This window comes from Ipomoea nil, unplaced genomic scaffold (genome assembly GCF_001879475.1).
Source record: "Ipomoea nil cultivar Tokyo-kokei standard unplaced genomic scaffold, Asagao_1.1 scaffold2653, whole genome shotgun sequence".
In the NCBI taxonomy this organism is placed as follows: Eukaryota; Viridiplantae; Streptophyta; class Magnoliopsida; order Solanales; family Convolvulaceae; genus Ipomoea; species Ipomoea nil.
Window position 1 is genome coordinate 3416214 of NW_017619081.1, and position 16685 is coordinate 3432898.

The window sequence follows — 16685 nt, forward strand, 5'->3', positions numbered from 1 at the left end:
CGTATGCGTGCGCATTTGCTTGTGGTGGTGCATGATGTGTATATGTGCATTTCAATCTGAACACGTGTGTGCAATGCAATTTTAGAGTGTGCATAGTGTAATGTATAAGTGTGGTGTGTGTGCATGTGCTTCGACGACATTCAAAGATGTGCATGATGTTGTGCTTGAGTGCAAACAATTGCTCAAAGCACAACACATGCAACACTCAATTTTATTGTTTTCGTTCGCTCCACATATTTTTCTCGTTAAATTAAAGCATCGAATGTTAACAAAACAATAGGATTTTCTTATATCTTATATTTAATAATGATAACAATAATTTATATTTAAATGAAAAGATTTAATAATATAGAAACTCATACTTTGTCATTGACTTACATATTTGGACTAAAAATTTATAATTTTGCTTGGATAAATTTGTCCCTTAATTAATATTTATGGGGATTTGGATTACTGATTATGCCATGAATTTAGGATGTTGACTTAATCATAGTCCACAGTTATTTTTTATGGCTAAGATTTGTCTATAATTTTTATGTTGAAGGGTGTTTCCATTGAGAGGGCAAGCCTATAATAATAATAATAATAATAATAATAATAATAATAATAATAATAATATTATTATTATTATTATTATTATTATTATTATTATTATTATTATTATTATTATTATTATGGTGGTGGTGTTGGTATTGGTGTCTGTGGTAGTGGTGGTGGTAGTGTGGTAGTGGAGGTGGTGGTGGCGGTTGTGATAGTGTTGATGGTGGTGGTGGTGGTGGTTTGGTGGTGGTGGTGGTTGTGGCGGTTGTGGCGATGGTGGTAATATCTAGAAACTAAATTAAAAGGGAAAAGAGTGAAGAAAGAAATAGAAAACAAAGAAGTCAAAAATTGTCTTCCGACTAATAAACTAAGAAGACATTTTCTGTGAATTTGAGTATTTTTTTTTTCTTTTGTTCGTCCATAATAAATATCTTTATTTGACTTCATTTTCATTGAATATCCAAACATATAAAAAAAAAAAAAAAAAAAAACTGTCGGAAGTCATTTTCTATGTTTCTAAACGGGCTATAAATTTTACTGAATTGCCTTAAAAAGTTAAACCCCGCCCCAAACGGGCTATAAATTTTACTGAATTGCCTTAAAAAGTTAAACCCCGCCCCATAAAGGTATGACCCAGATGATCGGACTTGATATTATATGGCAAATTTTTAAGACAAAAATATACATTTTTAATATAGTAAATGTATATTATTTGTATATTAAATATAAACTATATTGATAATATACAAAATAATATATATTCATTATATATATAATGTAGATTTTATTCTCTGTACATCATGAATATTCATGATCTATGTAATAATGATTGTACATTACTCCATTATATTAAAGAAATTATTTTTAAATATATTTGTTTTTTTTTTTGGAAAATTAAAAATATATTTGTTTTTGAAAAATAAAAAGGAAAAAGAATAGAAGATATCATTGACGGCCGGACACTTGCTCTCTCCCGCCATGGCCATACAGTCTGTTCTCTCCCTCTCTTCTCATCCTTTCACCTTTCGCTTTCAGTCAAACAAGCCTTCTGCACTTATACTCTGTAAGCCACTTCTCCATGTCCAAAACCTAGGGTTCTGCTTCATAAAGCCACTCCAGCATTCTCGAACTGTCAACAAGTGTCCCAGGTCTGTTTTGCCGGTGGAGTCTCAAGTCTCCGACGAAGGCGAAGACGACGAAGAAGAAGAAGAAGAAGAGGAGGAGGAGGAAGAAGAGGAAGACGACGATGCTGAAGACGAAGAAGCTGCGGAAGAGTATGGCGTCATTTCAGCTGAGGTTTCCGACGGAGGCGAAGAAAGTGAGTACGAAAGTGACGCTGCAAATTCGATTGATGTGGCGAGAGATGATAAGTTGAAGTTTGAGGAATTTAAATGGCAGAGAGTCGAGAGGATTTGTAGGGACGTTCGAGAATTCGGAGAAGAAATTATCGACGCTAACGAACTTGCTTCAGTTTACAATTTCCGTATTGATAAGTTCCAGGTAAATTTTATACTCAAATTTTTTTAATTTTTTTTTTTTTAGTTATTATCATTTTGTTATAACTAGAAGTGTGAAGTTTGGATTAAAAAAACTGTTTAGAGATTGGCGATTCAAGCGTTTCTACGAGGCTCGTCAGTCGTAGTGTCTGCGCCAACAAGTAGTGGCAAAACTTTAATTGCTGAAGCTGCCGCTGTTGCGACAGTGGCAAAAGGAAGGAGATTGTTCTACACTACTCCTCTTAAGGCTTTGTCAAATCAGAAATTTCGGGAATTCCGGTACAGAATTTTCTGGAATTAATTTCTTTTGCTTTCGATGATTTTGGATATAGAATTGAGTAACGGTTGTCTTTACAGGGAGACATTTGGTGATAGTAATGTTGGGCTTATTACAGGAGATTCAGTGATAAATAAAGATGCTCAGGTTTTAATTATGACTACTGAGATTTTGCGCAATATGTTGTATCAGAGGTACATTAGATCATTTGGTTATACTTCTCTGATTTTAATTTTCTATAACACATCTTCACTTAAATCCATTGCCAAATATAGTAGATAAGGAAGCACACGGGTGTGTAACATGCTTTTTCTCATTTGTTTTTGTACTGTAGTTGCTCAGTTAATTTGTAGCTGAACATCCATATAGGCTTCTTACTGTCAATATAATATTTTCTTTGTAATATTCAATTCCGTTTTTATTATCTACATCCGTTTGTTAAGTGATGGCTTTCATTCTTCTAGTTCCACCGAAAACAAATTCCTTTGGTAGTTGTCCTGACTTGAGCCGGCATGCTGATCATCTGTTGACAGATCATAGGATGCTTAATGGATTGTGTGGAATATACCATAGATAAGTAGATTTTTATTTTGTCATATTTGAGACAAATATGTTTGATGTCTATTTACAGACTAGTCTAAATGTAAATTCACAAATAGGATGAAGAAGTGTGATTTTCATACTAATAGGGAGATTGAGATATTTTAGATCTCTGCATTCACATTAAAAGCTGTCACTTTTTTTTTTTTTTTTTTTTTTTTTTTTTTCTTATTTAATTTCTTTTTATGCATTGTACAGTGTTGGAATGGTTTCATCAGACAGTGGACTTCTACATGTTGATGTGATTGTTTTGGATGAAGTACATTATTTGAGTGACATATCTCGGGGTACTGTCTGGGAAGAAATTGTATGTGTTTTCTAGATAGGTGCTCGTACTTCAATACATTGATTTGAGATACATGGTCTCACTTGTCTAAGTTCATTAGGTTATTTATTGCCCAAAAGAAGTTCAACTTATATGCCTGTCGGCAACTGTTGCTAATCCAGATGAGTTGGCTGGTTGGATAGGTCAGGTACTGCAACTTTAACATGCCTAGTTCACTCTAGTCTATCTTTAACCTTTCTTTGTCTTTATAGCAGATAAAATATATCTTGTAATGCCTTCTCAGTCATTTCTGTTTTGCATAACTATGAAATTGTGCTATCACTTAACTCCTTATTGATCTCTTTTAGTCACTAATTCTTTGTTTCGCACATTTTGATTCAAGAGAGTGTTACACTTTACAATTCTGGTTTATGGCATAGCCAATATCTTTTATTTATTTTTCATGAATTATTACAATGTTGAAATTTTGGGCTGCACTTCTAGTTGTGCTTATTCACTATCTCATGCTTTTATTCTTTCAGTTCCCTGATTCTTGTAAAACTGAATTAGTGACATCAGCCATTCTTTTAATTTCATGATTTTTCAAGATTCATGGTAGAACTGAGTTGGTGACATCACTCAGACGTCCAGTTCCCCTGACATGGCACTTCTCAACTAAAACATCTTTACTACCTCTTCTTAATGAAAAAGGCACAAGCATGAGCAGGTAAACATTCTCTAGTATGAGTTGGGTGTTGCAAATAAAATTTCCATTTGAAGCACATAATATTATGGTTTATGACCAATTTTTTTTATTAATATTTAAACATGTGATGCTCAATAAAAACTCATCAGGCTTTTGTAGTGCTTATTGATTAGATGGAGTTACTTGGTTTTTGAATGTATTTAACAGTGTTAGAGCCCCTATTCTTGAAATTGTTTGAAAGAAAAATGAATCGATTAATATTTTGACGCTAATCACTTTTCAAGCAGCTTCTGCGACATTTTATTGTTATGGTTCAAAAAAACAGATCTGAAGTGCTTCATTGTCACTATGAATGCACAACCTAGAGAAAAAATAACTCTAATTACAAATGTTATATGAAATTGCCAGTCTCATATGGAGAAAATTTTATATCTTAGTAACAAAAACAAATTCTGAGTGGCAATTTTGATGTTTTTCTGACTGGAGCAGGAGTTTATCACTCAATTATTTACAACTTGATGAATCAGAAGCTACATTACAGAAGGGTGAACGGTCTAGAAGGAGAAATTCAAGAAAACGTGGAAGTGATGTAAATCCACTCTCAAAGAATGAGATATCTACTCTTCGCCGCTCACAGGTAAAGACCAAGTCCTGGTGAATTAGCAATTGCCTTTTTCCTTGCACTTATTCCATCTAATAAGAGTTGTAAATTTTTTTTTTTAATTTTTTAATTATTTTTCACTATTCAGGTGCCCCAGATTATGGACACATTATTGCAGCTAAAGGCAAGGGATATACTTCCAGCAGTGTGGTTTATCTTTAGTAGGAAGGGATGTGATGCAGCTGTTCAGTATCTTGAAAACTGTAAGCTACTTGATGAGTGTGAAGTGAGCGAAGTTGAACTGGCCTTGAAGAGGTTCCGCATTCAATATCCTGATGCAGTGAGAGAATCCTCTGTGAAGGGCCTTCGGCGAGGGTTGGCTTCACATCATGCTGGCTGTCTTCCCTTGTGGAAATCATTTATTGAAGAGCTATTTCAGCGAGGACTTGTTAAAGTTGTCTTTGCAACAGAGACACTCGCTGCTGGAATTAACATGCCTGCTAGGACAGCTGTTATTTCATCTCTCAGCAAGAGGGGAGACAGTGGACGTGTCCTGTTAAGCTCAAATGAATTGTTCCAAATGGCTGGGCGAGCTGGTCGAAGGGGTATTGATGAATTGGGTCATGTAGTTCTTGTTCAGACTCCATATGAAGGTCCTGAAGAGTGCTGCAAACTAATATTTTCTGGACTTCAACCCCTTGTCTCACAATTTACTGCTTCCTATGGCATGGTGCTAAATCTTCTAGCGGTATGTACTTCAAACATAATATTTCTTCAGGTTCATTTATCTCAATTTGGTTGATGGATTTATGGATAATTCTTCTCCAGGGGGCCAAAGTTACTCGTGGATCAATGGAATCAGATGAACTGAAAATCTCACGAGGAGGACGGACTTTGGAAGAAGCAAGGAAATTAATTGAGCAGAGTTTTGGAAATTATGTAGGGAGCAATGTTATGGTTGCTGCAAAAGAAGAGCTTTCTAGAATTGAGAAGGAGATTGAGATGCTAACTTCTGAAATAAGTGACGAAGCAATTGATAGAAAAATCCAGAAGCTCTTGTCACAATCGGCTTATCAGGAGATTTCCAATCTTCAGGAGGAATTAAAAGTACGTACATCACTTCAAGTCTTTTAGTCTCTCTAGTCTCTACTCCTTCCAAAAAATTCTAAGTCCAGATATTTCATATTCTTATCTCTATTGTTTGTTTAATGGCTGTCCTTGGTAATCCATCAAGTAATTTATGCCCCTATTCATATATCTAGCCAACATCATGTGCCATAGATGGCTCTCTTGTTTATCTAGTTTTCTATCATCCAGCCCCTAGTCTTTTCTGTTGTTTATCTAGTTCTCTCTCTCAAATACATTTTCACCTTTAATTAATAGGAATATACTACTGCCAATCGTTCATTTAAGACAATTGCACTTACGTTTCTTTTAGGCAGAAAAACGCTTGCGTACTGAACTGCGGAGAAGAATGGAACTGGAGAGAATGTTTTCTTTGAAACCTTTGTTGAAGGAACTGGAGGATGGGCATCTGCCATTTGTGTGTTTGCAGTACAATGATGCTGATGGGGTTCAACATTTAGTTGCTGCTGTTTATTTGGGAAATGTTGATGCTTTAAGTGCTTCAAAACTTAAGAATGTGGTATGTATTATCATGCTCAAACAAAAAATATTTTGGTCTTTATATCATTGTTCAATTGAGAACACTTTTTCATCCTTGTTCAGGTTCACCACTCTGATTTGTTTGCTATAAATATGGAAGTAGAAAGTAATGAAAATGGTGGTAATGAAGGTGAAGATAATTCCAAACCATGCTACCATGTGGCTCTTGGTTCGGACAACTCTTGGTACCTTTTCACAGAAAAGTGGATTAGAACAGTATACAGAACAGGCTTCCCAAATGTTGCCTTAGCTCATGGTGATGCCTTGCCTCGTGAAATTATGACAGAACTTGTTGAGAAGGGGGATATGCAATGGCAGAAGCTGGCAGAGTCAGGATTTGGAGGTTTATGGTGCATGGAGGGATCGTTAGAGACATGGTCTTGGAGTTTAAATGTGCCAGTCTTGAGTACTCTCTCTGAGGATGATGAGGTAATTATATGTATCAACATGGTTTAATAATGCAATAATGCATTGATATTTTCATATGGCATCATTTTGATTTGTATGAAAGTTCACCTGCCCAATTTGATTTCATTGTTCATGACATGAATTTACCAGAATGTATCCCTTTTTTTGTTTTCTTTTTGGTAGGGTTTAGGATTCCAAAAATCCATGCTTCTCTTTTAATGGACACGCTGAAGCAATTATTTAATACCCCTATTCCATTTTTTGCATCCTATTTTGGGTCCCCCAGTGTCCACTTGATATAAATTTGGCCAAGTTTGAATACATCTTTAAAACTTTGATACTTTTGAGTTAAGTAGTGTTTTTCATTTAGTTTTGTGATATATAACATTTATTTTTAAAGATGAAATTTATTAATATCTAAACTTAAATAAGAAGTCAGTCAACTAATCCAGAAAACAGTACATGACATACAAAATGGGATGGAGGGAGTACCAATTCGTTTACATTTTATAAATTTACTAGGTTTTGCTGCTTCAAGAGTCATTAGATTTTCTTTTGATGGAATACTGCTAAGGCCTGTGAACACGCAGTTGACTTTAAATAAGAAAATACTGATTGGTTAACTTTTGTGGTTAGGTCCTCGAATTTTCTCAAGCTTACAAGGACATAGTAGAATGCTATAAAGATCAAAGAAATAAAGTTTCTCGTTTGAAGAAAAAGATAGCACGATCAGAAGGATTTAAAGAGTATAAGAAGATTGTAGATATGGCTGGATTCACAGAGGAGAAGATTCGAAGGTTGAAAGTTAGGTCAAATCGATTGATTAACCGCATACAACAGATTGAGCCAACTGGCTGGAAGGAGTTTTTGCAGGTACTCTACAATCTGGATAATTGCCCTTGTTCTCTCTTATTCAAAATGCTGATACAGTGATATTGGATGGTATACTAGAGGCTGCTAGTCTGCTACTACCCCCCCTCCCTCTCCTCTTGCTCTCCCTCCCTTGGGCAGAGTGAGATGAAAAATTGATTTTCATGGGACCTTTATATTGAAATCTTTTGGTTGATTTTAGGAATATACTTTTGGATATATTTCTTTTATTTTCGCAAAAAGGAGGAAAAATTAATCCTTTCTTGATGCATACTATAGGTCAGCAATGTCATTCATGAAAGTAGGGCATTGGATATCAATACACATGTTATATTTCCACTTGGTGAAACTGCGGCAGCGATTCGAGGAGAAAATGAACTCTGGCTTGCCATGGTTCTTCGAAATAAATTATTGCTGGGCTTAAAGCCTGCACAACTTGCTGCTGTTTGTGGAAGTCTAGTTTCTGAAGGGATTAAACTTCGGCCTTCAAAAAATAACTGGTATTTTATTTGTTTTCAGGGTACATAGCTCTTAAATTCAACTTGCTGTTAAATTGGGGTTATAATAAGGATGCTATAAGACACTATGCAGTTTGCATCACTTAGTTATAAAATAGCTAGAAAGAATGTGATATATCTTCTGTCTGCAGTTACATATATGAACCCTCTGCCATTGTCTTGGATGTCATCAACTTATTAGAAGAACAAAGAACCTCAGTTCTCGAACTTCAAGAGAAGCATGGAGTAAGGGTGAGTATTTCAACTGGTATGGTAATCTTTCAATGGCTCTCTCTTTGCTTATAAAGAGATGAATTAAATTTGTTAATGTCACAGATACCTTGCTGCTTGGATAGCCAATTTTCTGGCATGGTTGAAGCTTGGGCTTCTGGTTTAACTTGGAAGGAGATTATGATGGACTGTGCTATGGATGAAGGAGATTTAGCCCGCCTTTTAAGAAGATCGATTGATATATTGGCTCAGGTATGCAGGAAATTTCTACCCTCCAGAGGAGTTTGTGTACTGACCAAACACTTCAGTATATACATAGCCCTTGGGTTCTTATTACTCTGATTTTATTGATTCTCTTTCATTATACTTATTTCCTAATTGGCTTTTCTGTTTTGTTGCAGGTTCCTAAATTGCCTGATATTGACCCACTGCTGCAAAGCAATGCCAAAAGTGCATCCAGTGTGATGGATCGTCCACCAATAAGTGAACTGGCTGGATGAAATTGATTCCAATATAGGAATTATTCTTTCCCTCGTAAGAGTAACGCAACTTCAAGCCAGGTATTTTAAATCAATGCATTTAATTGCCCGAACATATTGCAATTGGAAGATAGATATGAGAAAGTTGTCTTGTTTAGAAGGCCCTTGCTCTTTACTTTTGCTGTTGGTACTAACCTCTCAAGTTTCTACTTCAAAGTTCATATGCCCTAGAATTCTTGTTAACAGATTTCAGACTCATTTTTGATATTATGTATTTTTTATTTTTTTTTTCTGAGGTCCTGAAATGTACTAATTTAACACCAACTATCAATACAACTTCAGAAAATCAGTAGAAAGTTCAGTTTCCGTTAATATGCATTGTGGAGAGAGTGAAATAGCAAGAGATTGTATTATTTTTCTGAACGTTTTCACAAATTTCTTACCAGATGCGCATTGGGACAGTTCAGAAAGCGGATCCTAACCCTCATCGAATTCAAGAGTCTTGCCCGTTAGGTGGAGAATCATATATAACTAATTGCTTGAAGAATGTATTGGGGTAACAAATTTTCACTAGAGTCACAAGTAATACAAGGCAAAGTTGTTGGAAGTGTTAGGTTGTGACAACTACAGAATGGGTGGACTAGTCAGTCTACTACAGGTTTGGTTTGACACACAACATTTTGTCTGAGAATCCATTTATGTATGTAGTAAGATCTCATTTTTTCAGTACTTGCTGACATTAATGTATTCAGGGAAGCTAAAATTGTTAATCTTATGTAATCTGGTATGGTTGACTAATTTCACCAAAAAAAAAAAAAAAAAAAAAGTTGAAACCAGATTGTAAAATAATTGAGCTATTCTCTAGTCATTGAAGTGATACTCGAGGATTATATTAACAACTGTTTTTGGAAGGGATATTACAAGTTCAGTTTTTGACTATTTTAGAATTAAATGAAATTGACATTACCCGTTCCTGGTACCTCTCCTTCCGATCATTATACCATGGACCAGGTTCACAGTGCACTGTGAATTTTGTGGATGTATTTTGTATTGTGATTTTTTGTGTCTTGCGTTATGAAATTCTGTACTTTAAGAGTATAAATTCTGTACATGGAACAAATTAGTAATTGTGTTTTATTTATAAATTTTTGTGTCTTGTGTTATAAAATTCTGTGCCTATGAACAAAATTATGTACATAAATTAGATTTGAAAAATAAGTATATATATAACATGTGTGTGTGTCTTGTGCTATAATTTTTTGTGTCTAGTGTTATGAAATTCTATATCTTATAAGTATAAATTTTGTACCTCGTTGTTTTACCATAATACTATGTGTCATGTGTTGTAATTTTTTGTGTTTTGGATCATGAAATTCTGTATCTTATAAGTATGAATTCTATATCTCGTCGTTTTAATCTAAGGTCCACAATCTTACGTTGATCATAATCCATGATATAAATTGGCCTCCTAAGGTCCACAATCTTACGTTGATCATAATCCATGATATAAATTGGCCTCCCTTCACTCTGGACCTTGTTATGTCTAGACTAAGTAAACAAAATGTAAAGAATTCTCAGCTTTTTCTATTATGCAGACTGCAGAGTGGATGGCCTTACTGTAAAGTAAAACCCAAAAATTAAAAATCACTTTCCACTCTCAATTATCAAGTCTGGCTTCAACCGTTACGTTGTACAATAAACTATAACCCAAAGTGTGGTCAATTATGATGAGCAATATTTCCTCTCTCACACACTCTCTCTCTCTATTTATTTTGGAAAAGCCCATTACACCCTAATTGGGCTCCACATTAGTCTCTTTTTTGTGGTCCTAAAAGCTCTAGATGATCAGGATCTGAGGTTTATAAACCTACTACTTGTGACTTCGTGAATTTATATCGTGCACTACGGCGCACATAATAATATGTGTCTAAACATAAAACGTGTGCATTTTAATTATTGACGTCATTCTTTCCGTCTAAACGGCCCAAGCCCCATTATGTCAATCATTATTGTGTGGATCATGGTCCATACAAGTTGTGTTGACCATATTTTGTCTACTGTAAAATAATGTACATTTAGTATAAAAATAATGTATATTGTATTTAGGAGATGTACATTATTTTTGTTCTGAGTGTACATTGTATAATGTACATTTAGTACTAAAATAATGTACATTTAGTATATTAAAAATGTACTTTTTGTTATGGTCCATACAAGAATTTGTTCCATTATGTGTATTCAGTTAAAAGTTTCTGATATTGTGTTATGAGTTTCTGTGTATTCAGTTAAAAGTTTCTGTGTATTGTGTTATGAGTTTATGTGTATTCAGTTAAGAGTGTATGTGTATTCAGTTAAGAGTTTCTGTGTATTATGTATCATGTTTGATTATGTGTATTCAGTTATGAGTTTCTGTGTATTCTGTTATGAGTTTATGTGTATTCAAAACAGGTGATTTTTTTGGACAATACACCAAAATGATGTTGTTTTAGGTAGGACGGGACACACAATGCATTGTGCGTCCTGGTGCACGATATAACGATTGTGTGACTTGTGAGGATCAAATCTGTAGCAAGTTTGTCACATGTATTGCTTTTTGGAGGAAAAAGAAACGATCGACACATTCTTTTCAATAGTAGAGTGTCAGGTTAGTAAAGAGTAAAAAAGTAAAGTAGAAATTAACACTACATATGGCATTACTCATATGATATGTCCTTTGGCCATCTTCAGTATGGGATTGTTCACGGTTATTGAGAAAATTTAGGGTGTGTTTGGTTGACATGTTTAGCTCTAAGGAATGAGTATCAAAGTGATTGGTATTGTTTGGTTGATAAGTTTTTAGAACGCTACTATAGATTTCAAATATCCATTAATTGAAAAACTCATACCCAAATAAAATAAGAGTATCATCCCCTTTCATTCCCTTTGATTAGTGCTTTTAGATTTTTGTTTTAATTTTTTGTTCATATTGATGTTTTGGATGTCTTTATATTAGAATCAATTGTCTTGATTTTGTGTTCTTGTATTTTTAAAATCTTTATTCCCATTATAGGATCATACATAACCAAACAGCATTATTGATAATCATTCTCATTCCACCATACTACCAAACATGCAAAATACTTTCACTAAAACACATTACCATTACCAAGTATTTGATACCTGGTAGACTAATACCCACCGTACGTACGTCCTGTCGGTTGGGACCTGTAAGACGTGTAGCCTCCATTAGATACCGACCGCTCTTGCCCGATCAGGGCATGAGAACTGCCCGACCGCCTTGATCAGGATGGAATCCTAGGAAGTAGTGACAGAAGGCTTGCGCCACGTGGTGACATTCCTTGGGCAGAGTGCTTGCGAGTGCATGACGGCCACGCGACCGACATGCCGAGACCCCGGATCTCGCCCCCTCGCCCTCTATAAATACCCGCATTTATGACGATGGGAGGGACTTTTGACTCTTAGCTTGACCGGGAGCTGTTCGACCCACTGTTGACTGAACCCCGAGCTCAAGCTCAGTTGTTCCTTTTCTATATTCCTCCAATCATGTAAAACTAACCATCTAACATATGTAGTTGACTAGTTTGTGGGGTGATAAACTTATAATAGTCTAACAACTCATAGTCCTGAGTGATACTTGAATTACTCGACCGCTTAGGAGGCGCCCCCGGGCGCTCGACTAGAGCCTAGCACCTTCTGCACCATTGGTGGAGTATCGTTTTTTACATTTTAAAAGCAATATGCTTTTGCAAATGAAACATATTTTAAATATTTTGTACTGGTTCAAAAAAATTATTTTGTACTAAATAAAGTTTGAATAAAGTCTTCCTTTTCAAAAAAAAAAAAAAAAAAAATACATTTTGTACTAAATCTAATCCAGTTGAGTAAAAAGGGGATAAATTAAATGTGATTATTGATTAAAGTAATAATTACAATATTAATATAAAAATATTGCTATCATTAATAGATCTCAGAAATAGAAATAACTCTTTTCAGACCTAATCGGCAAATCAGGAAACTGGCGGCCGAGCTTCACTCCTACATGACCGTTAATCCTACCTTTTTTTTTTTTTTTTTTTTTTTTTTTTTAAGATCGTTAATCCTAACTTTTACCTCGTTTTCAAGAATTAAAAAAAAAAAAGAAAAGATAAAAACAAAGTATTTTAACATTAACAATTAATAATGATACAAAAAAGTTGAGTGTTTGGTAAAAACTTGTTAACTGATAATTGTTAGCTGATTGAATTAGTAGGTTTAACTAGTTGATAGCATTAGATGATTGTAGAAAGATGTTTGGTAAATTTGTTGTTAGCTGATAGCTGATTACATGCAAAATGACTTTCTTAAAAAGTTGAGAAAAAAAAACTGCTTTGAACAGCTTTTTTGAATTTTAAGGTGTGTTTGAAAACTCAGAAAATGATTTTTTGAAATTATTTTCGGGTTTCCAGTATTTAGCAAGAAGAAAAACTTAGAGTCAATGGAAATTCATGTCTTGGTCAATAGAAAATACATCCTATTTTCAAGATAACTAAAAGTACTCTAAATAAAATAATAGACAATCAAATCAAATTAAATTTATTATTAATTAATAATGTAAATAAATATAAATTTTATCTACTAATACTAAATTAAACAATATAAAAAATTAAATTGTAAATGTAGAAAAACATTTTAATTTCCTCAAATATCACACTATGGTGATAAACACAAATAATAATAAAAATAAAGAATAAAGAATTAATTTGATCAATAAATAATAAATTAAACATGACGAATTAAATAAAATAGTGGGAGCTAAGCACCTTGTGCTCAGATGGCACGTAGTGACTTTTTTTTATGTAAGAGGTTATGAGATCGAGGCTTAGTGGAGGAGGCAGGCGTTGTTGACTCTCTTTATACGGTTGAGGAGAGCTCTCTTTATACTTCATTAAGTTGAGGAAGTATGTTTGAACAAATACTACAATGTAATAGAGTCAGCATTCAAAAAAAAAAATAGTGGGAATAACATTTTTCCTTTAACATTACTCATCACCTAAATTTATATGGCACAAGTCAACTATGTTGTGACATTTTTCCTTTAACATTACTCAATCACCTAAATTTATATGGCACAAGTCAACTATGTTGTTCAAAGAGAATAATGTCAGACAACATAATTAGAAAAAGAAAATAGTTTTAAAACTGTTGTAATTCTACCCTGGATAAACCTCTTCAACAAAAATATAAGATTTTTATATTAAATTATCAAATTGCATTATTCAAAGGCATGGGAGGATTGAAGAATCAGTTGTGTGATATCACATGGGTTTACATGGTAAATAATTGTTGTTTTTGACAACCTAATAGTATAATATAATATCAATAATTAATCATTGCCACAAATATATTAAATAATAATACTTTGTAATAATTGTCTTTTGGATACTTTAGTACATTACTTCATTTTTTTTTTTTATCAAAACCCAACTAATTTATTAATCCACCAAAATCGAATACAAAAAAAGAGATCGGACCAAATCAAATTTCTATAAAACAGGGACAAACTCACAATATATCAAAAGCGATATCTAAACTCATAGTGACCACACATCTTCCCACGACCACGTGCGCGAGATCCACTGCGTCCCTAGCACGCTCCAAATGGTCAACAAAAGCCTAATTTGAGAAAGCTCTATTAATGTCTATTGCGTCATTTATAAGATTCAAATGTGGATCTTATTATCTTAAAAGAACTGATTGAGTGGATAAAACATGATTTTTGTGTTTGAATGTCACAAATTTAATTTTTATCAACATTCTTTATGTTGAGTTCGTCCTACAACCTTAAATAATGATGAAATTTACCCGTGCACATCTTGTAATAAGTAATTACAGATTTCTCTAGTCGCGCCAAAAAATTATGAATTTTAATTAAGGAACTAAACTCCCACTTGGATCATATATATGTCATTTGGTATTAAAACAATAATAACAAAATAATATTTTTTTTCCTCAAATGTCCTTTACTACAATGTCTCTTTCTATAAGCAGAAAAATTAGAATAATTTTGTCATGCAAACTAAGATGGCTTGGGAATTTTTTTTTTTTAAATGACAAATAACAAAAATAACTTTATTTTTATTTTTATTTTAATTTTTTTTGACAAAAATGCACTGTAGTCGTAGCAGGGGGTCTGCTATCGTAGTAACAGTAATAGTAGTGGTACTCATCGGTTGAAGAGTTATAAGTCCTTAGTGGTATTTTGTAGAGGTTCAGATGAAGCGGTATGATGTTTCTTGATTGTGAAAATTTGAAAACTTATATTCATCTAGAAGTCATAATTATTTATTAAAAAGTGAAATAAGAATAAAAAAGGACAAGAGCATGGTTATGTTTGTAAACAACAACGAGGATTGAGCTAACAATGGCCAGCTATTTATGCCAACAAAGAACCAACTTTATCATATCATTCAAACACCCACGGTGTAAGTTATAACGACTTTTTGGCACCAAACTGCTCTACATTTTTCTTATAATTAATTAAATTCCATAAATACCAGGACTATGTGGTCTAATGGTACCCGGGTTGGACTTCCATTTGGAAGATTATGAGTTCGAGCCTCAGTGGAGGCGTTATTGGTTCTTTGTGTTTCAGCAGGTTGAGAAAGTATATGAACAGATACTACAATGTAATAGGACCAGTAACTTTCAAAAAAAAAAAATTAAATTCCACATTTTATTAGTTCTCGTTTTTTGAAACTTCGAAAATTGCAAAATATTTCCATCACAATCAATTTGTAAGCATGAATTATTGATACTTTTGATCCTCCGATTATTATTTATTTATCACATCAGGTCTCAAATTATTAATTTTATCACATTTAGTGCACAAGTATATTTTTGTTGCCATATTTAGTTCTACCGGTCAAATCTCTAATAATTACTTGTCAAAAATGTAAAAAAGTTCTCTCATCTGGCATCCAGAATTGCTTAAGGGCAAACTTTACTAATAGTATTGTGTATTACAAAGTTTGATTCTTAATTGTGGGGAATTGTATTCGGGTTGGCTTGGGTTTCTAAGTGTACGTGTTGGAATTTCAGTATTTGTATTGGAGGTTAGCTTAACCTGTGTTTTTGTACTAAAATTGTGTTTCGAACTAATTTTTCGCCCCACTAAATAAGATTTCTGGCTTTGCCCATTATTTATTTATTTATTTATTTATTTATTATTATTATTATTATTATTATTATTATTATTATTATTATTATTATTATTATTGTTATTGTTATTGTTATTGTTATGTAAAAAAAAATCTCTCTCTTAGAGGGTCGGGGTACATTTCAATACGAGACCACATGTCTAGCTAGAGATTTTGAGAAGCATAACATTATAATTATAAGATCTTATTTAATAGATTCTCGTCGTTAATTAAGTCACCTTGCATCTACAATAAAATTCAATGCTTGAGGTAGCATTTATGAAATACAAAATTAGCATGCCACTACAAATTTCATTCATTGATTTACTAAAAAGCTCGCGGCTACTATCTGAAGTACATGCACTTTACGTCAAACCCATCTTATGACCTTAGCCAAAAAAGAAGTACAAGAAAGTAAACTAATCTAGATTGTACTTATTGATCAGTTCAGACCAAGAAGACCAATAGACACTTTCAATAGAAAATTGAACTTGAAACTTGATGACTACCAAACCAACTATTCGATCAACTCGATTGGAGTTGCTCCTCATTAAACCTAATACAAGTCACTCTTTCTAAGTACTATTACTACTACAAATAATAATAATAATAATAATAATAATAATAATAATAATAATAATAATAATAATAATAATAATAATAATAATAATAATAATAAGGGTCAAATAGGTAATCGAATTGCATGCGATAATGCAATTAAGCCACTAAACTTAAAAGGCTACAATCGAGTCCCAAAATTAACTTTTTTCATGCAATTAGTCTAATTTGCCAGTTTCTTAGTTTTAAATAGGTTACTAAATTGCCAAGCACCTTGTGCTTAGATGACATGAAGTGACTTCTTCCATGTGGGAGGT

At 33.4% G+C, this 16685-nt stretch overlaps 1 protein-coding gene across 2 annotated transcripts; it reads left to right on the forward strand.

The window, feature by feature from the left end:
- Window positions 1–1483: 1483 nt before the first annotated feature.
- LOC109154834 (DExH-box ATP-dependent RNA helicase DExH15 chloroplastic) lies at window positions 1484–9546 on the forward strand. 2 transcript variants are annotated; one of them, XR_002049799.1, is made up of 17 exons: window positions 1484–2040; window positions 2140–2315; window positions 2394–2507; window positions 3112–3220; window positions 3300–3386; window positions 3787–3905; window positions 4374–4521; window positions 4634–5233; window positions 5314–5592; window positions 5924–6130; window positions 6214–6579; window positions 7195–7431; window positions 7708–7928; window positions 8078–8177; window positions 8262–8408; window positions 8558–8716; window positions 9082–9546. XR_002049799.1 is itself a non-coding variant. In XM_019302579.1 (16 exons), the coding sequence occupies exons 1-16, from the start codon at window positions 1519–1521 to the stop codon at window positions 8654–8656; spliced, it is 3531 nt and encodes a 1176-aa protein (XP_019158124.1). In that variant the 5' UTR covers window positions 1484–1518; the 3' UTR covers window positions 8657–9048. The 2 variants fall into 2 exon arrangements, 1 of the variants encoding a protein (XP_019158124.1); XM_019302579.1 differs by lacking the exon at window positions 9082–9546 and having other exon boundaries at window positions 8558–9048.
- The last annotated feature ends 7139 nt before the right edge of the window (window positions 9547–16685 follow it).

Bases quoted from the DNA above. Each gene is read 5' to 3' on its own strand.
- LOC109154834 (XM_019302579.1), top strand. From the start codon at position 1,519: ATGGCCATACAGTCTGTTCTCTCCCTCTCTTCTCATCCTTTCACCTTT. The intron at 3,387-3,786 runs GTACTGCAACTT...TGATTTTTCAAG, and splicing joins TGGCTGGTTGGATAGGTCAG to ATTCATGGTAGAACTGAGTT. The intron at 7,432-7,707 runs GTACTCTACAAT...TGCATACTATAG, and splicing joins GCTGGAAGGAGTTTTTGCAG to GTCAGCAATGTCATTCATGA.